This window comes from Bos javanicus, chromosome 2, assembly GCF_032452875.1.
Source record: "Bos javanicus breed banteng chromosome 2, ARS-OSU_banteng_1.0, whole genome shotgun sequence".
Lineage (NCBI taxonomy): Eukaryota > Metazoa > Chordata > Mammalia > Artiodactyla > Bovidae > Bos > Bos javanicus.
This window is the reverse complement of record NC_083869.1, coordinates 28,208,212-28,236,040: the sequence shown is the minus strand read 5'-3', so window position 1 is coordinate 28,236,040 and position 27,829 is coordinate 28,208,212. Positions and strand designations below refer to the sequence as shown.

General features: G+C 41.0%; 1 protein-coding gene across 3 annotated transcripts in view; it reads right to left on the bottom strand.

The window, feature by feature from the left end:
- The window catches only part of STK39 (serine/threonine kinase 39), a 319,217-nt gene that overhangs the window by 33,756 nt on the left and 257,632 nt on the right, over positions 1-27,829 (bottom strand). For 2 of the 3 annotated variants that reach the window (XM_061436130.1, XM_061436142.1), the window contains one exon: positions 27,626-27,694. In XM_061436130.1, the coding sequence (XP_061292114.1) occupies positions 27,626-27,694 (69 nt within the window). Of the gene's footprint in view, positions 1-23,141; positions 23,260-27,625; positions 27,695-27,829 lie in introns of all 3 variants that reach the window. The other variant, XR_009740264.1, reaches the window with a different exon arrangement.

Below are 27,829 nucleotides of genomic sequence, written 5' to 3'. Positions count from 1 at the left end.
TTACAAAAGAGACGCAGAAAAGACCGCAATGGCTTGGTATTTGATATGCAGGCTCTCTTAAGACAAATGAGGGGCTCTGTTCACAACCAAATGACATTTGGGCAAGGATTAGACACAGGATTTATTTCTGACTGGCTGAGAGGTCAGTCAAATATATATATTTTCCATCTCCTAAAAGTTAATCTGCCATAGGCCCACTGTGTACTGTTCAAATATGCATTCAATTCTTAGTTTAGCAGAATCTGAAATTTGGCAGTGTTCTAGATGAGATATTGGCATTAGGCTTCTAATGAGAAATGGTGAGATAAAAATGATGAATTCATTCTTGCCTGGGTAATGTAGTAAAAAATGACTGCATTCCAGCTTATGGTTTCCGAGACATAATTCTGGAAGACAGAAAGCTCTGGAATGCCCATCCTGCTTAGTCTATAAATCTAAACAGTACAAATGCAGACCCCAATTTTGGCTGCTAACACATGCCAGCAATTTGACTACATTTTTATAGTCTGTACAAGGGTATGTTTTAAGTGAACCCATCATTCATTAATTCAACAGATATTTACTGAGTATCTAACTAAGCACTTAATATTATTTTATTCTTCTAGTGTTCTAGTTTAAGGAAAAGATTGAGGGCAGGAGGAGAAAGGGGCAACAGAGGATGAGATGGCTGGATGGCATCACCAACTCAACGGACATGAGTTTGAGCAAACTCCAGGAAATAGTTAAGGACAGGGAAGCTTGGCGTGCTGCAGTCCATGGGGTTGCAAAAAGTCGGACACGACTGAGCAGCTGAACAACAACACAAGGATACGCCAGTCAATAAAGCAGAGTGAAAAAATCCTGTGTGCGTGACGCTTGATCAAGTGATTAGTATACTCTCTCAACAGAGCCACTGAATGGCCAGCGTTTCCCAGAAACTTCACTTTACCAGGTATTACTAGCTACAGTGCTCAAATAGAGTCCAAAGTGGCAACAACCTAGGAAGCTGGACCAGAAGGGAAGGCCCTGGGGACTAGCTAGCTTCACTTTTAAGGACTATCCAGATTACCCAGTTGGGCCAAGTAACAAACATTTACCACCTGGGAATCCTTAGTAGATGTTATAAACACTCCTCAACCTTGCTGGTCTACAAAATCCTATTAATCATAAAAGTGTCATAAGTTACTACTGAGAGAACATAGGAGTTTCTTTCAATTTACACACTTCTGCAGTGATGGAACTTTCCACTATCAACATCTAAACCAGACTGGAAAAACAAAGCCAAGAACAGAGCATTACTTTAAGATGTGTATCCGGTCTGAGGCTACCATTAGTGTTGGAATATTCAGCCCTGGGCAGCACTGATGTACGGAAGTGGGAAAATGGTGACCTAATGAGTGATAGTCTCCCTAAAGATAACCTAAAGGAATGTGAATTCGAGTTTTTAAATGAGTTTGTCTGATGGGGGTGAAAGAGGTCTTGGAGTTAGGTCAAAATTATAATGCTCAAGAGGAATGTGGGATGTTAGGATGACACTGGAATCACCTTTGAGGAAGAATGCCAGTGTTGATTACCTGGTCATAGGAATAGGGCACGTACATTCATGCTGCAGTTTTACATGTCAGGTGGGAGCACATATTGACAGAGTTTAGCCCTGATGAGCTCTATCAATAATGAATTAATAAACGAGGAAGGACTCTGTACAGGAGACAGAATCCCAGCAGGAGTGACCCCACAGTAGGTGTTGTTAAAGGGGATGCTCCTGCAGGCACCAGCTGCAACTGACCACAGCCTGGCTCCCTGAGATGTCCATGTCTCCTTAGGTACCCATAGTCAGTCCTGAGTACAGATGGCCCTGCCTCTCTTACAGGAAGTGGTTTTAGGTCTTCCTACTCTACTGGTTTGGTAGTAAATCTTTTCCTAAACCGGCCAATTAGGTATCTACTGAATTCTTCTGGTCCAAGGTCATATCTAAGTGTGCTGTTGATTTCCAGTGAGATATATGGGAGATGGGAATCTTTAAAAAGCTGGAGAGCCTTACATCAATAGCCTAATCCAAGAGGAAACAACCGTACTTGTATTCTGCTCAGAAAAATATTCTTAAGCTAACTTTATCTAGGTCTGCAGAGATGACGTGCTATGTGTCAGAAAACAAGACAGCCCCAGCTAGCACTAATAACACTCTGCAGGGGGCAGACACTCCAGTGTCTTCAGGGGCCAGCAGGTCTTGTAAATCATTCAGAGAGAAGGGAGCAGAACTTTCTGCCATTAGGATTGTAAGTCCAGCTGTTTTCAGATCTTCTGGTTTTCCTAAGACAAGCCAGAGCTGGATGTTAATGTCCACTCTTTCCTTTTTAAATGTTGGCAACTAATTCCAAAATTTAAAAACATTGTCTAGGCCAGGCAAAATACAGTAGAGAAGATCCAAGCCTTGAGGGCCACCAGGTGGTAACCCCTAGAGTACAGCCAAAAAAAAAAAAAGGAACTGTCAGGAATCGGAGTCAGGGCAGAAGAAAGGATGTGGGATGGATTATAGACTAAAATGTGCTTCTGAGGCGTGGCGGTAAAAACTTGAAGCTCAACAGATTTCAATTTTGGTATGCCGACAGAGGAAAAAATTCCACAGGCATAGGAACACTCAATTAAGACTGCCTGGGCTCACTTCCCCAAGAACTGTGATTAAATTAAGACCTGAGATAGAAAATGCAGGCTGAAGTGATTTTAAAAACCACTTTTTCACAGTTGGGGACTTATATTTTTTTTTACATATTCAAACAAAAGGAGTCATGGCTTAAAGTCAGGGGGAAAATCTATGGTACATAATGAAGGCTGAACTTCTGCATACCAAATGCACTTAAAGAAATGGAACAAAACAACACCATCAGCAATGAAGCACCAAGGGTACCTCAACCTGAAAAGCAGGCTTGCCTATTCAAAACAAACTTAACCAGCCTGCAAAACCCAAGAAAAGGGGTGCAGAAACAACCTAGATTTTCCTCCTCTGTCAAGTATCAGGTACTTGCCCATGAAATATGAGCACAAAGGGTAGCATATTTTGGGTTTTCCTTCTCTTTAATATTTCTTGCTTTTGAAAACGGGCTGCAAATAGCACACCTCAATAGAACATTTGAAAGATATGTTATGCTGCCATGGCATAACCTAAACACAGCACAATAAATATTTCTGAAGACTGTCTACACAAAGACAGTTTAAAAAGACAACGGTTTTAAAAGATAAAAGATGGGTAAAAAGCCCACGGGGCCAGCAGTGGCTGATCCTCCACAATGGGTTTGGGGGGTCTCAGTGCCCACCCCACAGGCCTGTTCAGGGTTGGGCAGACAGGTGTAAGCCAAGGTGGACAGCACCACAGGGGAAGGTTTGGGGGAGGTTCTGAGAGAGAAACTTTCTTGCTCCTCAGTAAGGACCACAAAAAGCCAAATATGAAGCAGGAAACACGCAGAGCTTTTTGTGACTGGCAGCCTCTTAGGACAGTGCAGGTAATGAGCCTTGGGATAAAAAGTCAAAGCTGTGGAGAACTGGGCTAAGCAAGGAAAGAGCTCGGGTCCTGACTGATGCTGGTAAGATGCTGAGCAACCCGGAAGCCTTCCCTTCTCTGCACTTCCACTTCCAGAAGTCCTTCTTGTTAAAACCATTTTAAGAGAGTTTTCTGTTACTTGTAGCTTAAACCACTCCAACTGAAAAAGCGCTTTCTCCTGCAGAATCATTCAAACTCTTCAAAGTGCTAAGGTCCATTTTCACTCAGTGTGGTTTCCTGGTAGGCACGGATTGTATCCCTGCAAAAACACAGAACTTAGAGAAAAAGATTCCCTTTGTCTTAGCAGTCTCTTAAAACGTCATCGTCTGCTAGGAATGATGTATTTTATCTGGAAATGAATGTCAACAGGCTAAACACCAATAGAGCAGTTTTTACATTCTGTCTAGGAGAGATTCCTTTGGAGTGTCCCCAAAGAAAAACTGTCTGGGTTTGACCCAACCACGTTCTTTTGCCATTTCTGGAGTACAGCCTCACACCAACCAGTGACGAGCTTAAGTGAATGGCACGAGTCCATACCAGTACCTAAGGCATTTCTAAAAACGTATAGAACTTACCACTGCTGTGGGCACACTGAAACCAGTCTCAAGTATTACATGAACTTAATTTGTTCTTAAAACACTTTCTATAAGAGCTGCTCCACTGTCGATAACCACCTTCCCACTTACCAAGAAAAAAGCAGCACTTGAAGTTAGGCATGTAGTGAACGATACTCATAGTAGTTACTTGTACTGCATTACTGATTTCAATATTTATATGCAAGGTTCAATGCTAATATTTAAATATCATTTTATGGGCTTTGTTTTTCTATTGATATGAAATTCACATAACAAAAAAGTACCTCTTTTTAAAGTGAATAATCTGGGGACATTCAGTAAATTCAAAATGTTGTACAACTGCCATCTCCATCTAGCACCAGAACATCTCCAAAAGAAATCCCATACCATCAATCAGCTGGTCACCCCACACCCTCACGTACCCCCGGCTCCTGGCAACCACTAATCCGCTTTCTGTCTCTACGGATTTATCTATTCTGGATATTTCATATAAATGGAATTGTACAATATGTGACCTTTTGTGTCTAGTTCTTTCACTTAGCATAATGCTTTCAAGGTTCAAGAATTTTAATAAACTTAAAAAATTATGCCAGAGTGTTCAACTTAGCACTCCCTGGAGAGAGATCTTGAGCACAGCTACAGAGACCCCGCGTACAGGCCCAAGCAAAGAGAAATAATAACAGACAAAGTTAAAACCTTCGGGTCATAAAAATCAACTATACAAACACAGAATAAGAGCACACGGGATAAGCAGCATCCAGAGGGGAAGGGGGATGAAGGAAGGGACTGACCAGCAGCAAATATGTCAACAATTAAATCTCAGTAATGAGCCTGTGGGTCTACGGTACTTTACAGACTTCTCTGGATATCTGAAATATTAATAATAAAAACATGAAAAAGCTTAAAAAGTGGGTTTTTTTTCTGGCTGAGAAGTTCAATATAAAAGAATGCCATCTATTTTATTTAAAATTATCATATAGTATTTGATGCCACTAGCTGAAAGGTCATACTCCTCTCACAAATGAGGGGGTCCCTAAGCCCTGCAGCCCCCACGTCGCATTAGGAATTTGGAGTTTGTATACAATGTTGACAGGCACAAGCCTTTAGGAGGGGTCAGAAAAATGACAGGACATTGAGAGAGATGAGATGGAGGGTTTAAAAAGGATATTGCCATGCAAGAAAGTTCATTAAGGAGAGAAGATAAGGCAAAGCTTTGGCATTATTTATTCAAATATTTGAAAAGGGGATTAGATGTGTTCTGTACTGTTTCAGGGGCCAGAAATTAAAGAGAGTAGATTTGGCTCAGGATAAAAACCTTCCAAATAGTAATTCACAACAACTGGTGCCTCTCACCAGGAGAAGCTCCTCGGCACTAGAGGCAGTCAGAGAGCTAGTAACCCTCCCCCATGTCTCCTTCCCAGCCCCCTGCCTGTGCAGACACACAGGCCCCCAGGCTCAGAAGGCTCTGTGCTGGATTTAACACTCTGCAATAACCATTCTGAACTTGCTAACTTTAGAACAAGGGACTCTGCATTTTCATCTTGGACTGGGCCAGTCCTGTGTATGGATATAGAAGAAACACTCTTCTCTGATGAAGTCAGCAGCAGTGTTTGGTTGGTTAGCGTAGAAAGGCAGTTCAAACAGGGAAACGTAAGACTGTAATACAAAAACCTTTAAAATTAATATTTTAACTTAAATCTTATGAATGTACACTCCTTTACCAATATTGTGATACAGGATCAAGGCCATTTTAAAAATTATAGACTTTAAACATCTCTTTTGTTTTCACAACGATCTTTTTCCATACTGAATGTAACAATAGTTTGTGTTTAACAATTTGCCTTTATCAATGGACTTCCCAAAGCATGCCACTTGTTTTTCGGACAAACAACTCACTTTTTGAACTCATCTTTTATGAGTTATTTAAATGATATGATTTTAATAAGAAGTAAGTGAACTGTGGTGTTGGAGAAGACTCTTGAGAGTCGCTTGGACTGCAAGGAGATCCAACCAGTCCATTCTGAAGGAGATCAGCCCTGGGATTTCTTTGGAAGGAATGATGCTAAAGCTGAAACTCCAGTACTTTGGCCACCTCCTGCGAAGAGTTGACTCATTGGAAAAGACTCTGATGCTGGGAGGGATTGGGGGCAGGAGGAGAAGGGGACGACAGAGGATGAGATGGCTGGATGGCATCACCGACTCGATGGATGTGAGTCTGAGTGAACTCCGGGACTTGGTGATGGACAGGGAGGCCTGGCGTGCTGCGATTCATGGGGTCGCAAAGAGTCGGACATGACTGAGTGACTGAACTGACTGACTGACTGACCGAAGTGGCTCAGTTGGTGAGGAATCTGTCTGCAATGCAGGAGACCTGGGTTTGATCCCCAGGTTGGGAAGATCCTCTGGAGAAGGAAATGGCAAACCACTCCAGTACTCCTGCCCGGAGCATTCCATGGACAGAGGAGTTGGGTAGGCTGTGTCCAAGGGACTGCAAAGAGTTGGACACGACGGTGCCACTAACTTTCACTTTCAAACCCGCATAAACAAATGTGGGAACAAATTCTTTTCAAACATGGAAACTCCTTGGTGGGAGGAGACGTGGGGGTGGCGGCAGGGCAGACTGGAGGGTCATCTCCCAGCGCCCTGGGCTTCACCAGTGCATTTTATAGAGGGAATAGAGAGCACCACTGAATTTAGCAGGTGAAGTTCATGGAAGTTGGTTATTCTGTAGAAATACCAGGCTTATTGCATTGTGTTCTGTCTGAGCTGTCCTTCTGAGGCTGATGAGCATGGCCACACGCCTGTGACAAAGAAGTGTGAGCTTCCTTGAGACAGAGGTGTAAACGCCTCCTGAAGCTGGTGGACACTGCTGCTGCCAAGTATAAGACGAAGAGGCGGGTCTGTGGTGAAGGAACTATAACTCCAAAGGCGGGGGGGAAAGCGGTGGCTCGTGGGTATGGAAGTAGGACTCAAAGGCAGGCCTCACGGGGGACAAGGGGAGTCACATTTCTCTCCAGACCTCGCTTCTTCAGCTACACAGTACGCACGTGTGAGAGGTCCTCCAGACAGTAGGAAAGAGAAACTTCAGTCACAGGGAAGCAGGCAGAAAACTATAAACAGGGAGGCATCCTGAGAGTCACAGCTCCGGTCTGACTACCAATAAACTGCTGCTGCTGCTAAGTCGCTTCAGTCGTGTCCAAGTCTGTGCGACCCCATAGACGGCAGCCCACCAGGCTCTGCCGTCGCTGGGATTCTCCAGGCAAGAACACTGGAGTGGGTTGCCATTTCCTTCTGCAATGCAGGAAAGTGAAAATGAAAGTGAAGTCGCTCAGTCGTGTCCGACCCTCAGCGACCCCATGGACTGGAGCCCACCAGGCTCCTCCATCCATGGGATTTTCTAGGCAAGAGTACTGGAGTGGGGTCCCATCGCCTTCTCCGAGTAAACTGTTGGATAGGACCAATTATCTAGCTGTCTGCTCCAGAGTGTCCATGTTCATTTTGTTTTGTTGTTTACATTTATTTATTTAATTGGAGGCTAATTACTTTACAATATTGTGGTGGGTTCTGCCATATATTGATGTGAATCAGCCACAGGTGTACACATACATGTACATGTACAGGCCCCTAGTCCTGACCCTCCCTCCCCCCTCCCTCCCCATCCCACCCCTCAGGGTCGTCCCAGTGCACTGGCCATCGAGTGCCCTGCTTCATGCATGGACTGTTCATCTATTTCACATATGATAATATACGTTTCAATGCTTTCTCTCAAATCATCCCACCCTCACCTTTTCCCACAGAGTCCAAAAGTCTGTTCTTTACATCTGTGCCTCTTTTGCTGTCTCACATATAGGGTCATTGTTACCATCTTTCTAAATTCCATATATATGCATTAATACCCCGTACTGGTGTTTTTCTTTCTGACTTACTTCACTCTGTATAATAAGGTCCAATTTCATCCACCTCATTAGAACTGACTCAAATGCGTTATTTTTTATACATTTAGTTGTTTTCATACCACTTCCCAGCACTGCTTGGACTGGAGGAGTCATGGGAGACTAACTCCGACGGCTGGCATGGAGGCGGCAGAGGTGACACGGTGACTCTCATAAACTCTACGTGGACCACAGTGCTGTGGTCATTCCGTCCCAGTGGGAGTCCCTACCTCCATTTCCCACTAAGGACCTGAGCTTCATTGTATTCTGGGAAACCGCAGCGCTGTTTCACTAAAGAGTTACAGTGGAGAGGAGGCCAGATGAACTTGCTCCAAAACAGAAGAGGAAAGAACTCACTGAGTCCCTCTATGGGCCGGCTGTCACATCAGCCTCTCCACGTCATCGAGTAAGACAGAACAGCTCTATGAGTTAAGTGGCTCCCTCCACAGGGAAAGAAGAAACTGAAGCCTAGAGAGATGAACTAACTTCCCAGTGTTGCATCTAATAACGGACAGAACTGAGATCTGAACTCAAAGCTGTCTGATTCAAAAGTGGGCACTCCTTCCCTACACCACACAGTCTCTACATGCTTCAGATTTGGAGAGTCTAAGAAATAAGACAGAGTATGTTTGGGGACTTCCCTGGTGATCCAGTGGTTAAGACTGCACTCTCAATGCAGGGGACCTGGGTTTGATCCCTGGACGGGGAACTAGATCCCACATGCCACAACCAACACTCAGCACAGTCAAACAAACAAACAAAAACCAACCAACCAGCGGACGTTTGATCAGTTTAATCATAAGAAGCAATGAGCAACATGGAAAGCAGCCATTTAAGGGATATGTACAATTTGATTTCACCAAAACTTACTAATAACGAATCTGAAATCAGTTATTTAAATAATCACAGGAGATGACAGCTAAAGGAGCCTAGAAAGCTGTATAGAAATTTCTATGCCATTGAATGCTTTTACTACCTCTACCCTTCAGAAGTTAGAAAAGGATTTTCTCCTAAAAAGAACTGCATAGAGAATAAAGCCAGTAAAGGGGAGAGGGGTTAAAAAAAAAAAAAAAAGGCATGACCATCCCTGTCAGACAGCTTTACTAGCTTATCAACACAGCTTTACTAGCTTATCAACACTCTAGAAATCACCACTGTGAGAAAACACTGTCCTGGTTCTACATCCGGTTTACTAGGACAAAGGTTAGCCAAACGAGAACACATTTTACTATGTCTGCTTTCTGAATATGAGGTCACCTGAAAGCCTGCTTCAGGTAATGAGAGTATTAGTCCCTGACTAATTAATGAATGGACTTGAAATGGCAAGTTTGCTTTAACCCAACGAACATGAATATTTTATGTCTTCTGTGCTCTATGATAATGATAATAATCCTGTTGTAGGTATAGCAGTACCTTAGCCCACTCCATAAATTGTGTGAGAATTAAGCGATATTTTGAAATGGAAAATATACTTCATCCTCTTTGGGAATATACATGAAGGCCCTCTGGTTGCAATCAATTAAAAAAAAAAAATGCCTGCCATTAATGTCGAAGTTTTGCGTTTTCTAGGAATCCTAATTTCCCTTTGATAGTGTAATTGGATTCAGAAATACTGGAAGGCATCTCTGAAATTCTCCTGATCCCCAAACAATAAATCACAAGTCACTTTTCAACGCCCTCAAACTTAAATGAACCTAGAATGTTGAGACATCACTTCAGCTTTTATTTCTCAATTCCTCTAGGGCAACTGCCCTTTCCTTCCGTGATTCCTCCTCACCTCGGTCAAACGGGCATCAGGTCTAGGCAGCAAAGGGATCCAAGCTAGTGTAAACTAAATACTAAAGATTCTCTAGCAGAATGAATGAGGCTAAGGGAAAGCATTTATTTGCCCTGATAGGAAAAAGGCAAAAAAGGTGCGAGATTTCTACCGTACTTACCTAGAGACTTGAAAGCTGAACAACTAGAACTTATAATAGCATTCACAAGGCATTGCGGCGAATCCTACTTACCAAGCCCTGCACTGTGCGGCCCGCTCCTGTCTGGCCTTATTTCATACCACCTTCTCTTTGCTCCCTTCTCCTGATCACATTGGTCCTCTTTTACAAAGTTAATGAACTTTGCACACTTGCACACTTGTGTGTCTGCCCAGAATAGCCAGGCAAAATCTAAGACTTCACCCAAATATTTCTGTGGGGCTCATTCTGATCTTGAATCTCAATGAGGAGCACCCCCCAATTGTTACTGTCTGTATATACACATTTTTTCCTGCATACTTCTCACAATTTGTAAGTTCACGTCTACCAGTGTACTCATTTATGTCTGCCTCTCTTGTGAGACTGCAGGCTTCAAGAGGGACAAGAACTCTGTCTCTCTGGTTCACCTGGGGAACTCAGGACAGCACAGACTGAGTGCTTTATTCATGGAGTAAATGAAGGAGAGAAATTTCAGGGCCTGGATGACAAGTGTGGTAGAAGGCCAGTCTCCCCACTTCTGCATGAAAGCAAGACCACTGTGGCCGAAGAATAGGAAGCCCGCCAGGACCTTCCAGAAGCAGCACTCCTGAGCTGGGCACTAGGGCCCTCGTGTTGGCTGGTGACACTGGTGTGGCTTCTTAAGAGTCTCTTGGGCATGAAAAAGTGGGAGCCAGTGAGGGTGCCACATGGCAACCAGCACCAACAAAGTGATTCAAGGGACCCTGGGGACATTTCTTGAGACTCCCAGTAATATCCCAGAGGAGTATATATATTATTGTTGGCTAAGCAACAGTTAGAACTGGACATGGAACAACAGACTGGTTCCAAATAGGAAAAGGAGTATGTCAAGGCTGTATATTGTCACTCTGCTTATTTAACTTATGTGCAGAGTACATCATGAGAAACGCTGGAGGAAGCACAAGCTGGAATCAAGATTGCTGGGAGAAATATCAATAACCTTAGATATGCAGATGACACCACGTTTATGGTAGAAAGTGAAGAAGAACTAAAGACCCTCTTGATGAAAGTGAAAGAGGAGAGTGAAAAGTTGGCTTAAAGCTCAACGTTCAGAAAACTAAGATCATGGCATCTGGTCCCATCACTTCATGGGAAATAGATGGGGAAACAGTGGCTGACTTTATTTTTCTGGGCTCCAAAATCACTGCAGATGGTGACTGCAGCCATGAAATTAAAAGACGCTTACTCCTTGGAAGGAAAGTTATGACCAACCTAGACAGCATATTCAAAAGCAGAGACATTACTTGTCAACAAAGGTCCATCTAGTCAAGGCTATGGTTTTTCCAGTGGTCATGTATGGATGTGAGAGTTGGACTATAAAGAAAGCTGAGTGCCCAAGAATTGATGCTTTTGAACTGTGGTGTTGGTGAAGACTCTTGAGAGTCCCTTGGACTGCAAGGAGATCCAACCAGTCCATCCTAAAGGAGATCAGTCCTGGGTGTTCATTGGTAGGACTGATGTTGAAGCTGAAACTCCAATACTTTGGCCACTTGATGCGAAGAGCTGACTCATTTGAAAAGACCCTGATGTTGGGAAAGATTGAGGGCAGGAGGAGAAGGGGACGACAGAGGATGAGATGGTTGGATGGCATCACCGACTCAATGGACATGGGTTTGGGTGGGCTCTGGGAGTTGATGATGGACAGGGAGGCCTGGCGTGCTGCAGTTCATGGGGTTACAAAGAGTTGGACAGGACTGAGTGACTGAACTAAAGACCTATATAGTCTGCATACATCTAAACTGCATGGGTATTTCAGGTCATACCAGCAAGCCTGAGCTGTTAACATTTAATTATTGCAAATTAATCATGTAAAGCCACTGCTAAAAGTTCTCTTAAGTGTAGAGTTCTGTTTATGACGTGAAAAATTTCATCCTGAAAAAAATTAATTTCTTATCCCCACTGCTTAACTAGTAACAATGTTCATGAGCACTAAATAAGAAAACCAACTTTTCAGTTTTAAAAACCTACTTAGAGCTCCAGTCTGCTGTGCCAATGGCCAAGAAGCCCATGAGTCAGATAAACTATAGCATTTCCCCCTTCCTAAGAGTTGTGCTGTCCAATCCATGTCCTCTCACCTGTATTCTACCTTTCTATGGCTTCCCTAGTAGCTCAGTTGGTAAAAAAAAAAATCCACCTGCAATGCAGGAGACCCAGGTTCAATCCTTGGGTAGGGAAGATTCCCCTGCGGAAGGGAATGGCTACTCCTAAGCCATTTGGAAGCCCTTCCTGTCCTTCTGACCATGCATATCCCAGACAGATGAGAAAGCGCAGAGAACTGGAAACAGAATTCTGACCCCAGATCTATCTACTCAGTGACATCAAGGATCACAAGCATGCTGAGTTTCTAAAGATCCAGCTCATCATTACAAACTGGTCGCTGCTGTTCAGTCGCTCAGTCCTGTCTGACTCTTTGCAAACCCATGGGCTGCAGCACGCCAGGATTCCCTGTCCTTCACTGTCTCCCGGAGCTTGCTCAAACTCATGTCCATTGAGTTGGTGATGCCATTCATGTCATCCTCTGTCGTCCCCTTCTCCTCCTGCCCTCAATCTTTCCCAGCATCAGGGTCTTTTCAAATGAGTCAGCTCTTCTCATCAGGTGGCCAAAGTATTGGGAGTTTCAGCAGGAGTCCTTCCAATGAATATTCAGGATTGGTTTCCTTTAGGATTGACTGGTTTGATCTCCTTGCAGTCCAAGGGACTCTCAAGAGTCTTCTCCAACACCACAGTCCAAAGAACTGATTCTTCAGTGTTCAGTCTTCTTTATGGTCCAATTCCCACATCCATACAAGACTACTGGAAAAACTATAGCTTTGACTAGATGGACCTTTGTCAGCAAAGTAATGTCTGTGCTTTTTAATATGCTGTCTAGGTTTGTCATAGCTTTTCTTCCAAGCAATGAGTGTTTTTTAAATTTCATGGCTCCAGTCACCATCTGCAGTGATTTTGGAGCCCAAGAAAATAAAGCCTGTCACTGTTTCCATTGTCTCTCCATCTATTTGCCATGAAGTGATGGGACTGGACACCATGATCTTTGTTTTTTGAATGCTGAGTTTAAAGCCAGCCTTTTCACTCTCCTCTTTCACTTTCATCATGAGGCTCTTTAGTTCCTCTTCACTTTCTGCCATAAGGGTGGTGTCATCTGCATATCTGAGGTGATTGATATTTCTCCCAGAAATCTTGATTCTAGCTTGCGCTTCATCCAGCCCAGCATTTCGCATGTTGTTCTTTTCATATAAGTTAAATAAACAGGGTGACAATACACAGCTTTGATGTATTCCTTTCATAATTTTGAACCAGTCCGTTGTTTAAGGAATCTCAAAATCTATTACAAATTAGACCACCAGGGGGCCTACTACTGAAAAGATGCTTTAAATTTAATGTTCTCATTTCAAGTAACAAACTTCTCATGTCGGATCAAGTTCCCTAAGGGTGAAGATTAAGGCATTTTTCTATTAAATATTTAGCAATTAAAAAAAAACCCCACCAAAACCTGTCCACCAAATCTAATGGGACAGCCAGCCTTTCTTCACTTTCTACCATAGGGTACTCTGGCCAGAAGGGGCTTTTAGAGCCATGGGCTTTTATACCCATGGCTATTCAAATGCTACCCTGACTACAAATTCCTGTTGGATGGTTCTATGGCTCATCAGACAAGGGTGTGTTTCACAGCCTATTAGAATGTGACTAATCAGTCTCTCCTTGTCTGAGGTCCGAATCTGAGGTGAAACATTTTCATACACTTTTTGAATGCTAAACTTAAATACTGCAGTATTAAATAGTGTAGGATTAAGAAGTAGGTGTTCTTAAGAGTCAGCAAGAAGGACTTCTTTGTTCTTAAAAAAACAAACAAACAAAAAAAACTGGCAACCAAATACAAGATATAGGATCCAGGTTAAAATTAGATATAAAGCCAAAAATAAAATGAAAATATGCCCACACTGTATCAAAACTGTTGGCCGAATTTTCTTTCTTGGCTTTACTATGTTTTTGATTGGATATAGAAGGAGCTTCTGTTACACAAGAAAAAAAGCAGAGAGATTTGGTTTGGGATTAAGAGATCTATTTGTCAATCTACTAACAAGCTTCTAAGCAGCTTCTTTGTTCTTGTTCAGTCACTCAGTAATGTCCAACTTTTTGCGACCCCATGAACGGTAGCACATCAGGCTTCCTTCACCATCTCCTGGAGCTTGCTCAAACTCATGTCCGTTGATTCAGTGATGCCATCCAGCCATCTCATCCTCTGTTGTTCCCATCTCCTCCTGTCTTCAATCTTTCCCAACATCAGGGTCTTTTGTAATAAGTTGGCTCTTCGCATCAGATCAAAGTATTGTAGCTTCAGCATCAGTCCTTCCAATGAATATTCAGGATTGATTTCCTTTAGGATTGACCGGTTTGATGACCTTGCAATCCCCCCTCTCAAGAGTCTTCTCCAGCACCACAGTTCAAAAGCATCAATTCTTTGGCACTCAGCCTTCTTTATCTACAGTATTGTACTGCTGATGGAATAGTTAAAATTCACGTGGGCCAGAGATTTCTGAAGTAGGTAAACACATACACACACATACTAACAACCCAAAACAGAAATCTAGGAATGAAACAGACTATTCAGCAAAAGAGCCATCTCCTTTAGTCCTATACACTTAAAAGCATTAGAAAAATATACATCAGAAAAACTAGGTTTCCTGTACCAGAGTAAACCTACTATCCTTCCACCAGAAAGACATTCTCATTGTAAGCAGGGATTGGTGTTGGGGTTTATTATAATTCTATAATCAGAAACTTTGGCTGAATTGAACGTAATCCTCAATTGTATCTGATTCCAGAGTTACGAGACAGATTAACATGAATTACAACAGGACAATTGAAAGTAACTGAAAAAAGCAAGACTCCACTGACAGAGGATGTCTGAGACTAATCCACTAGCAAGCTCTTGTTTCACATAAGTGAAATTAAGCACAGACTTTAAATGGAGTCTATCTCTATCAGTGGTTTTAAAGAGGATCCACAACTCCTAACTAAATAAAAATGACAAAGTTAATTAGAAAACCAGGGCTTGCAGTGTGGTTTACTGCTGCACGGATTCATAATTATATGACACAGAAACTGAGAACACCTTGGGGGAGATTACAGATTTTATGCTTTTTAGAACTTTCTGGAAATAACCTTTGTTCACATTTTGAAAGGTAATTTTGAATTTTTCCCCCTCCTCCCAAATCAGATGTCTTCATAAACAATAAGTCTGTGAACTCTTATCTGGATAGTCAATCATTTTGCATTAGAATCTGCAGATCAGTAAGCACAGAGGGTGGCTGGGGCTGGCAGTGGATTCAATCACAGGAGCAGGCAGCCTCTTTTAGGTTTCTGAAATTTGGTTTTCTAGGAAAACATTTCTTCTGTTGAATTTCCTTGAATTTTGGGGGTGGGTGGGAGGAGTATGGTCAAAAGATTATTGAAATGATAGCTCTGTTACAACAAAAATTCTATTTTATTTCAGTCTATCTTTCTGATGCAATTAAATAAACTTAAAGATATATTAACTTTTAGGTTTGAGACTAAATTAATGCTGAGTGTGTGTGTGTACGCGTATACTGCATGCTCTTTGCATATTTATTCAGGCCTGGCTCCCAACATTCCACAGAACAATCAGCTTTTTGTATATTTAAGCAGCAAAACTATGACTCTACCACCCTGCCAAAGCATACAATTGCTGAATATGAGGGTGAGTCATCTAATGCATGGTACTTTTCAATTATATATTAGATGATTCAGCTTATCACTTGCAAATATTTTAAAATAATTTTTATATACTATTTTTCACATTAAAATTAATAAATTTTCCTATTTAGGGAATAAATCCCTCAATAAAGACTTTTTAAAGAAAAAATGGTACCTGGAAAACCAGGAGCAATGAGCTACAATCAAATGGCAGTGGCAGTTTTTAAAATGGTAATGCTATGCCATATCAAACTGATTAACATTTATTTCTGATAAATATAAACAAGGAAAGTAATCAGTATAGTTCTCCCAAGCCACTTATAGTCCCTAATTCCCTAGACTATTAAACTTAACATACAGACAACTTTTAATCAGGAGTCACTCAACTGTATTTATTGACTTCATTTAACTAACACCAAGCCTTTCTAAACCCAGGAAGGGCTAACGGAATTTTCTGCCTTTTTTTTTTATTATCAGTCATCATTTAAAAGCATAGTAAAATTGTTTCATAGAGACACTATTTTTTTTTAATGAAAATTTTCCTCCATTGAATTTCAACATCAATAAACATCACAGCATAATCACTGAATTGAATATAAGGGAAAAGATGTTCACTCTTTTCCAAGACTTGCATTGTAAAAGTGCATGGCGGTGCAATAAATCCTAGATTTCTCACAGAAGACTTAAATATCCCTGGCTATAGCTGGGGGAACAACACACTTCACACATCCAACCATATGCTCACAAATGAGCAAATATTCTGTTGCTTGCATACTCCGGAGCTTAAAGATACTCTGCCATTGTCGGGAAACATAAAAGCTGAAGGCCACCTGGAGGATCTACTGCACCCTGAGCAGCAATTGTAGTTTTAATAAAAACTGTAATGACTCATTATGGTAAAAATTTATACTGATGAGGCTCCTCCGCACATTTACACCATTTAGACACACAGTTTTTAAAAGTTAATTGGCACAGTTTTAAAAGAGATTCCCAAAGAGAGAAAAGAATTGAGGCTGAAAAGCAAAGGAGATGAGTGAGACTGAAAAGGATATACAGATGATAACATGATGGCCACAGAATTGTATTGCATTTAAGAATCACCTGGGAAGCTTGGTAAAAAAATGCAAGTTTCCACATTCTACACCTAAGACTCCAGATTTTGTTGTTCTAGGCTGGAGTCAAGAAATGTGCATTTTTTAATACACACCCAAGACAAGATGCTGATGCAGGCAACTCACACTCTGTATTTTGAGACAAATACTGTAATGCCAGCAAGCACGGGAAGATAGAAGGCCTTCTAGACCAACCACATTTCCTTACCAAGGAGGCAAGACTCAAAAGTCAGGTGAAAAGTCAATTAAGAAAGACAAAAAAGAGGGGAAGGTAGGCAAAGACAGAAAAAAATCAATCATACAAAAATTGAAATATAAACCAATGGAATAGGATAGAAAACCCAAAATAAGACCATGCACTTATAGTCCATTAATCTATGACAAAGGAGGTAAGACTATACAATGTTGGAAAGACCATCTCTTCAACAAATGGTGCTGGGAAATCTGGACAGCCACATGTAAAAAAATGAAATTAGATCATTCCCTAACTCCATACACAAAAATCAGGTCAAAATGGGTTGAAGACCTAAATGTTAGACCAGACACTATAAAACTCTTAGAGGAAAACATAGGCAGAACACTCTCTGACATAAATTACAACATCTTTTTTAATCCATCTCCCAGAATAATGGAAAAAGCAAAAATAAGCAAATGGGACCTACTTAAACTCAAAAGCTTTTGCACAACAAAGGAAAAAATAAACAAAACGAAAAGACAGCCCACAGATTAGGAGAAAATATTTGCAAATGATGTAACTGTTAAGGGATTTATCTACTCCAAAATTTACAAACAGCTTATGACCCTTAAGGTGTGATCACTCACCTAGAGCCAGACACCCTGGAATGTGAAGTCAAGTGGGCCTTAGAAAGCATCACTACAAACAAAGCTAGTGGAGGTGATGGAATTCCAGTTGAGCTATGTCAAATCCTAAAAGATGATGCTGTGAAAGTGCTGCACTCAACTGCCAGCAAATTTGGAAAACTCAGCAGTGGCCACAGGACTGGAAAAGGTCAGTTTTCATTCCAATCCCAAAGAAAGGCAATGCCAAAGAATGTTCAAACTGCACAATTGCACTAATCTCACACGCTAGTAAAGTAATGCTCAAAATTCTCCAAGCCAGGCTTCAGCAATACATGAACCGTGAACTTCCAGATGTTCAAGCTGGTTTTAGAACAGGCAGAGGAGCCAGAGATGAAACTGCCAACATCCACTGGATCATGGAAAAAGCAAGAGAGTTCCAGAGAAACATCTATTTCTGCTTTGTTTACTATGCCAAAGCCTTTGACTGTGTGGATCACAATAAACTGTGGAAAATTCTGAAAGAGATGGGAATACCAGACCACCTGACCTGTCTCTTGAGAAACCTATATGCAGGTCAGGAAGCAACAGTTAGAACTGGACATGGAACAACAGATTGTTTTCAAATAGGAAAAGGAGAATGTCAAGGCTGTATATTGTCACCCTGCTTATTAACTTATATGCAGAGTACATCATGAGAAACGCTGGGCTGGAAGAAGCACAAGCTGGAACCAAGATTGCAGGGAGAAATATCAATCACCTCAGATATGCAGATGACACCACCCTTATGGCAGAAAGTGAAGAGGAACTAAAAAGCCTCTTGATGAAAGTGAAAGAGGAGAGTGAAAAAGTTGGCTTACAGCTCAAAATTCAGAAAACTAAGATCATGGCATCTGGTCCCATCACTTCATGGGAGATAGATGGGGAAACAGTGGAAACAGTGGCTGGCTTTATTTTTGGGGGCTCCAAAATCACTGCAGATGGTGATTGCAGCCATGAAATTAAAAGACTCTTACTCCATGGAAGGAAAGTTATGACCAACCTAGATAGCATATTCAAAAGCAGAGATTACTTTGCCAACAAAGGTCCGTCTAGTTAAGGCTATGGTTTTTCCAGTGGTCATGTATGGATGTGAAAGTTGGAGTGTGAAGAAAGCCAAGCGCTAAAGAACTGATGCTTTTGAACTGTGGTGTTGGAGAAGACTCTTGAGAGTCCCTTGGACTGCAAGGAGATCCAACCAGTCCATCCTAAAGGAGATCAGTCCTGGGTGTTCTTTGGAAGGAATGATGCTAAAGCTGAAACTCCAATATTTTGGCCACCGCGTGCGAAGAGTTGACTCATTTGAAAAGACCTTGATGCTGGGAGGGATTGAGGGCAGGAAGAGAAGGGGATGACAGAGGATGAGATGGCTTGATGGCATCACCGACTTGATGCACATGAGTTTGGGTGAACTCTGGGAGTTGGTGATGGACAGGGAGGCCGGGCGTGCTGCGATTCATGGGGTCGCAAAGACTGGGCCAGGACTGAGCAACTGAACTGAACTGAACTATGACCCTTGATAGTTTCAAAACAAACAACCCACTCAAAAAATGGGCCAAAGACCTGAAGAGACATTTCTCTAAAGAGGACACACAGATAGCCAATAGTCACATGAAAAGATGTTTAACATCACTAGTTATTAGATAAATGCAAATCAAAGCTACAATGAAATATTACCTCATACTGGTCAGAATGGCTAGCATCAAAATATCTACAAACAACAAACGCTGGAGAGGATGTGGAGAGAAGGGAACCCTCCTATACTGTTGGTGAGAATGTAAATTGATGCACCCACTATGGAGAACAGTATGGAGGTTCCTTAAAAAACTAAAAATAGAGCTACCATATGACCCTGCAATCCCACTCCTGGGTTTATATCCAGAAAAAAACAGGGCCCCAAAAGATACATGCAACCCAATGTTCACAGCAGCACTGTTTACAATAGTGTGTGTGTGTGTGTGTGTGTGTGTATGTGTATATATATATATATATACATACACGACATCTTTATCCATTCCTCTGTTGATGGACATTTAGGTTGTTTCCATGTCTTGACTATTGTAAACACACACAGAGATATACACACAATGGAATATTACTCAGCCATTAAAAAGAATGAAATAAGGCCATTTGCAGCAACATGGATGGACCTGGAATGTCATACTGAGTGAAGTCAGTCAGACAGAGGAGAAACATCACATGACATCCCTTATATGTGGAATCTAAAAAGAAATAATACAAATAAACTTATGAAACTGAGACTCACAGACTTAGAAAATGAACTCATGGTTGCCAGTGGGAAAGGGATAGTTAAGGACTTTGGGAAGGTCATGTACACACTGTGATTTCTAAAATGGATAACCAACAAAAACCTATCATAGAGGACATGAATTCTGCTCAATGGTATGTGCCAGCCTGGATGGGAGCAGACTTTGGGGAAGAATGGATACATGTTATATGTATGACTGAGTCCCTTCATCAGCTATACCCCAATACAAAATGTTTTTGGTGTTAAAAAACAAAAATTTTTAAAAAACTAAATTTAAAAAATCAATCATGGTGAATTATTCTTCAGTTTTGAGAGGGTGCCATAATATTTATATTGCCCAGGTCATCAATTCATGAACAACTTCAGTGTTAAATTTCCCAAATGGAATTAAATGTATTGATTTATACAGAAGTATATTTAAATGCCTATGTGTGGCAAGCATAGTAGAGATTAAAAAAAAAAAAAACAACCACCCCCACCCCCACCCCCAGAAAAACAGGCATTGCTGTAAAGGTGCACTCAACCTCCACACAAAGAGAAAGTAGGCTCTGGGAGTACAGTAGGATGAAAGACGTGTCGTTAAAGGTAAAAACCATTCTCTGGGGTTTCTGGCGAGGAAAAGCTGTCTTTCAGATTTCATTAGGGAGGAGGTGAGCATCAGAGAAGGCTTCGTGGAGGTGGCATTCACAGTGACTCTTAAAGGGCAGACAGGTTTTTGGGGAAGTCTTTTCTTTTTAATTGGAAGATAACTGCTTTACAATGTTGCATGTATGTGTGTGCACATCCCCTCCCTCTTGAGCAACCCCCATATCCCATCCATCCAGGTGGTCACAGAGTGCCAGGCTGGGCTCCCGTGTTATACAGCAGCTTCCCATTAGCTATCTATTTTACACACGGTAAGGCAGACAGGTTTTGAACAGGATTCTCCATGTGCAGCAAAAGAGCATGCCAAGGACATGCACAGAATGTCCAAAAGTGCACTGAGAGACCTTATGAGAATGTATATAGCTAATATTAGCTTCCACTGAGTCCTAACTAGTCAGCTAGGCTCAAAATCTCTCAAAGGAAAATTGTATAAATAAATGCAGAAACACATCTCCCTTCTCAGGAAACAGAAATGCCAACATCTGGTTCTCAACCCCACTTAAAGCGGAAAAAAAAAATAGACATATATTGTTACAAAGCGAGGAAACGGTGGTATTAAAAACCCAGCAAAGAGCTGTCAGTGGGCACTTTCCCAAAAGGCAGCTGCCAAGCGCTTCACTCACTGTCACACCCTGGATGCTACATCAGGCCTTGCAGATCAAACGTCAGGAGCAGGAGTGGCTGGGCAGCAAAGGTTAACTGGCCAGCTGAACGTACGCATCAGTGTTCCTTCTATTGCTGAGGTCCTAACACTTATCCAAGAAAGACTCAAAAATACCATGTATCACAAGACCTGAAGAGGATTCAGAACTTTTGCTGTCTTTGGTACATATGAGTTTGTTTATGTGTTTTCTCCCCTTTGCTTCTGTTGCTGACAAAACTTCCAGTGGACCATTTCTGAGCCAGGAGGCTAAGGAAGCGACCTTCTCAGCTGTCTCACTGGAGGTCCATCTTTGAAACAACTGTGTTGGGTACTGAGATCTGGTTTATTTCCACTTGTCAGCCATGCCAGTCAGGAAAGAGAAGCAAATTCATACACGCATCTTGTCTTGCATCTTGCAAAGTTAACTCATATTTTTAAACCAACATCCACCCAAAGCCTTGTCAATCTCAGCTCTGATGTACACCAAGTCTAAGCGTACTTTGTTTCCTGCCTAAGGTAGTGCTGCACTGAAGCCCAACTGAAGTGAATTCATGATTTCAGACCATAAACACTGCATTTAAGTTTTGCTCTGCTTCTGCGTGACAGCAATCACTCTCTGTCACTACACTGGTCCCTCAGTCTAAATTCTGCTTTGTGATGGTTCGTACACTAAAGACAGATTACCCTGAAGCTGGGTACTGAAGATTTTTTTGTAACATTATGTTCACTACATTATAGTAAAAGTCATAACATTCACTGCTCCATAACATACACTATTGCTTTTATTCAGATTTTTATATTGCCCTAAGCATTTACTCTGATTCAAGAGGAAATTCTGATAGGGAAAAAAGATTATTTTAAAAACTATTTAAATGTTAGCTGTTTTATATTATGGAAACTGAAAAAAATACACATTCAAAATATCACTCAAACCTCTATATGCCAATGTTCTACATTGAACTGGACTATATTTTAGTACAACCTTTTTGTCAAGGGACTATATTTCATATTTGTAAAATGCTACTTGATTTCTGTACTCTTGAAAGTAAGATTCTTAAAATAGTAGAATCCCATATAGCCTTCTTTAGAAAGTGTTATGAGATATTTGTATATTTCAAGGTGGTATATGTTTATCTCTAGCGGTTAACTATATAAATGTAGAGTTTGGGGAACTGGAAACATAGCATTTAATAAAACAAAAATCCTGGCCTTCAAAAAACTTATGCTCAAGGGAAGATCCTATATAGTTAAAAATAAATAAATAAATGAAATACAGCCAATTAGATGGGGAGAGATTAGGAAAAGTACTTTAAGGATGGGGGTAGAGAGTTGGGGACAGGTTGGAATTCTAAATAGGCCGGTCAGGGAAGGCCCCTTTGAGAGGCAGCATTTAAGCACTGGGAGATACCCAGGTGAACCTGGGGAATGAGCATCCTGGCCGAGGGCAGAGCAAGTACAAAAGCCAGCGTGGCTGGGGTGAAACGGGGAGGAGGGGCAGTCACAGAGAGGGAAGACGTCTGAGAAATGACAGGGGACAGATCATACAGAGGATTGTAAGCCGTTGAGATATGGGATGGAAAGCTATTACAGAGTTTTATTTAAAGCATTAATGTGATATGGCTTACATTTTTTTTATTGAGATGTAATTCACATATCATAAAACTCACCCTTTGAAAGGGCACAATTCAGTGGTTTTTAGTATAGTCACAAGGTTGTGCAACCACTTCTAACTCCAAAACATTTTCATCACTGCAAAAAGAAGCCCTTGACCCCTAAGCAGTCACTCCCCTTTCCCATGCCCCTCTCCAGCTCTGGCAACCACGATCTACTTTCTCTATGGATTTGCATACTGTAGTCATTTCATATATATGGAATCATAATGTGTGTGGCCTTTTGTATCTGACTTACTTTTTACATGGATCTCTCTGGCTGCTGTGATGAGAACATGCTGAAAGGAGGCAAAGTCAGAAGCAGGGAGACCAGTGAAGAGATGAATACAGTAATTCAACTGAGAGATGAAAAGAGTCTGAAATAGGATGGGAGGTGAGATGGTAAATAACGGCTGGATCTTGAGTCATTTAGACAGGCTGGATATTGAGAATGAGAAAATGAAAAGGAAAAGACAACTCTGGTTTTTGTCTCCATCTAAAAAGATGGGGCTGACACCTACCTAGGGGGCAAGGCCTCTGCGGGTTGCAGACTGAGAGGAAACCACAGGGGCATGTTTTTGGAGATGTTAATTAAATCTGGGATGGTGATGAGCCTTCTGTGTCAAGATGCCACAGAGAGAGATGAATATGAGTCTGGAATTCAAAGGACACATCTGGGCTAGAGACAGAAATGTGGGAGTTTGAGAGTGGGAGACGTTAATATCATAAACTAGATGACATCATCAAGGATGTGAGTGATTAGAGAAAAGTGAAGAAATACAGTGAACGAGCCTATGGACATGTCAATATTCATAGGTCAGAGAGATGAAAAGGAATGAACATAAAAGACTAAGAAGAAAACACAAATAAGGTGAGAAGACCAAGAGAGAAAAGAGTCTTAAACATCAAATGAAACCACTTATCATGGTGGAGGGCATTGTCCACTCTGCCCAATCCTGCTGACAGATCACTGAGAATTAGCCACTGGATTTAGGAACCTGTCAGGTGGTCATTCACAGTCCATGGATTTTCTCTTCCTCCATCTTGTTCACTCCACTCCAGCCATATCTACCTTTGCATTTCCCATTTCATCTGCTAGGTGTATGCTTTCCCCAGATACGGCTCTGAACTAGTCTGAGTGGAGTGAGGAAGTCACAAGTCTGACTGGAGTGGTTTCAAGAGACAGTGGTAGAAAAAGAAGTGAAGTCAGCAGCAATTCTTTTGAGAAGTTTAATTGTAAGGGGATGAAGAGAAACAGCTGAAATGGGAGGTGGAGTAAAAAAGCTTTAAAATGGGAGACATAAAGATATGTTCGTGTGCTGGTGGGACAAATCAGTAGAAAGGGAAGAAAATTATGCCAGAAGGAACACAGAACGGCTGAGATAGGGGACAGACTTAAACACATATCATCTGCTCATCAAATAATCAACATTTAAAACATAAACCATCTACTCATACAAGAAAAACAAATAAGGGCAAGTTATTTTTTTCCAGAGACACAGAAACCACTTAAAGTTATCTGGATCCATTCTTCAAGGCTAAAGATGTTGGATTAACTGTATACACAGGGTCAGATTCAAGCTTAGGCTCTAGGCTTGGAGTCACAGGATCCAAGTTCAAGGACCATGATAAGTTACAGTATCCCAGAAACTTCTTTTGACCTCCCTCTTTTGTTCATAAAATACTTATTGAAAGCAGCAAGTCCTCTCTACCTTGTATAATTGATACAATGATCAAATGAAAAACGTAGACATTGTCACCCTTAGGTGTGCTGTCCCTGTGAGGGATGTTCAGTGCTACTAGACGAGGAACAACTGCACACCCCTGAGTCTCACTCCAACACTCCACACTCCAGTTCCAAGAAGGGGAAAAGGCAAAATGAAAAACTGGGGGAAGAATACATAAAGCATCAAAAAGTAGAAGCTTTCTGGTTATATATTTAAACCACACTCAATAAGCTGGACATGCATTATGCCTTAATTTCCACTTTTTAAAAAAAACTCAATGACCAAAAATCCTCTGGTTTAGATTCAGCTGAGCCTGGGGCAAAAAAACAAAACAAAACAAAAGAAGTACACTAAATTTGACTGTAGATCTGAAGCAAGATCATGCTTAAATAAAGATGTGACTTAATACCTCCCATGGATCTCTTTTATTCTCCACACTACCTGCCACCTACCAAGTGAAAGTGAAAGTGTTAGCTGCTCAGCGGTATCCGACTCTTTGTGACCCCATGGACTGTAGCTCTCCAGGCTCCTCTGTTCATGGAATTTTCCAGGCAGGAACACTGGAGTGGGTTGCCATTTCCTTCTCCATGGGATCTTCCCGACCCAAGGATTGAACCCACATCTCCTGCATTGCAGGCAGATTCTTTACCATCTGAGCCATCCACCTGCCAAGATCATGTTAAATAAAAGGACTATGTGCTCCTCGACTTTTTGTCAAATAGATACTAGCAGGTGTCTTGATTAATTTTTATCTGTTAATTAATTTTTAATTCTGCCTGCTTTGTATATGGACTATAGCTCTCTTTAAGGAAGATATTCTTTACAGGGTATCTTGATCTAGCCATTAATTTTTCTCTTAATTCTTTAGTGTGAACTAAAACACAAAGGTGTGTGCTCATTTTTTCAAATGAGAAAAATCTACCTTTATCAAAGAATGATTAACATGAAGAATTCTGATATGGAATTTACAATAAATGCCAAAGTTGAACTGACCTTATTGCTCAGCTCCCCCTCACATTTGATCAGAAACTAAAGAACTCAGCTAGCCATGGGACCTCACAAGGCTTTAAAGTGTATGAAAGACAGAATATATGAGAAAATACACACACACACCCCTCTATGTATGTGTGCACGTATATATCTTCTTTAAAATATGTCTATATAATCATATACACCACTTGGCAGAGGAGTCAGAGTTTCCTTGTGGGGACTTCCTTGATGGTCTCGTGATTAAGAATCCACCTGGCAATGCAGAGGATGCGGATTTGGTCCTGGTCTGACAATTAAGATCCCATATGCCACGGAGCAACTAAGCCCATGCTCTATCTACAGAGCCTGCGTGCTCCAGGGTCTGTGCACCCCAACTGGAGAGCCTGGGTACTGCAATTTCTGAAGCCGGCACAACGCAACTAGAGAATCTCTGCACCACAAAGAAAGACCCTGCATGATGCAAGGAAGACATCAAGTGATGCAACTGAGACCTGATGTAGCCAAATAAATATTTTTTAAAAACAGCTTCTTTGCAAAATCAATGTGTACACTTCCTGTATAATTAAGAGGAATAAGAGCTTACTTTTTTCTAATTACAAAGATAACTTTGTATCTTTACATTTATGAATACTTGTATAACAGTAACTTAGATACTGATTCTCTAGTCAGAATTTCAACATCTCACTAAAATCCCTATGACTCTTTTTTACATAAAACAACTCATTTTGTAATGATGTAAATTACAGAGATTCTAGGAACAAATTATTCTGATGGGTAAGTGTATCTACCTCAAGCTCCAACTTAGTGACACACTCCAGCATTACTGAGGAAGAAATTATTTTAAGTAAGTGATTTTTTGGAATTAGCTTTTATCAAAGTATAGTTGCTTTCCAATGCTGCGTTAGTTTCTAGCTGTATAGCAAAGTGAAGCAAAGTATAAAGCATTTCATACTTAAAAAAATAAAGTGATTTTTCTTTAAGTTAAAACCTATCACTTAAGGGGCCCAAGTCATTTCAAGAACTGGTTTTGATTTGACTTTAAAGAAAGTTTTATCATAATACTATTATAGTATTATAATTATATAATTAAAAATATAATGAATATAATGTCATAATTAACACTGTTAAAATATTAACTCATCTCAATTACTTAGGGTCATCATTATAAATATGCAATAATAAGCTACATTATAAGATCTTCATAAATTCAGAATTTGTTGCAGAATATGGATCCCTTCACCCTCACCCCAGGTAGATGCAGGCTACACTTTTTCTTAGATGACACCGTCTGCCTCTTACAGCTTTTCTGCCTTCCCTGCCTTGGCAGGAGGCCAGCAGTCATTTCTTGCTCCTATTAGTGTGTCTGTAGCTAGCAGGCTCCCCAATTTTCACACAGCTTTTTCTTGATTCTAAAAAGTAGCAGTAGTAGAAAAAGCCACAGTCTCAAAGTGTGGTGGTTCTGCCATAGCCCAGCTGCAGGCCCTCGACAAACCACTGAATCACTTTAGGAATTTGTTTCCTTATTCACACAATGAAAGAACTGGACTGAATGATGGTTAAGTTTCATCCAACCTTGAAACTTCATAATGAATGAATTTTTCTAAGAGCTAGGAAGTCCACCACCTAAGTTTATTAGAACTGTGTCCAAACAAAGAATAGAGAAACTCAGAGAAAGGACCTCAGAAGTTTCCACACTTCTGTGTATGGAATTTACAGTATCTTGGGCTTGCTAGGTCATGGACTTTTCGGTTTTCTAGGTTCTTTGGTTTATCTCCAGTAAGTGAGGTTTTGCATTGGATAAATCATGTCTGGACAAATGGGACAGAATTATATTAAGTGCCTTTGGAACAGAAAATTAAATATGACTCTTAAATATACTTCTTTCACATAAAAGATAGGAATTGAAGAAATTTTCAGAAATTCACAGAATAAATTATTCCCTTCTGAAAACTTTTGTTTCTAAGTGCAGTTCCATTTGATATATAAACAAAATGCATGACACTACATGCATTAAAAAATGACTCACCTATAACTACATCATGCCCATCAACCAAGCCAGCAGAGAAGAGCTCCTGAGAAACGCCGTCTGCAGTATCTGCCCAAATGTGAAATGAAGGTGGATCAGAAACCACACAATAAAAATTAACAATCTAGTACAATGTAAAATATATATACTTTTCATTTAGAAAAATCATTCATGTGTATTTCAACAATTCAGGTTCTATCAGGA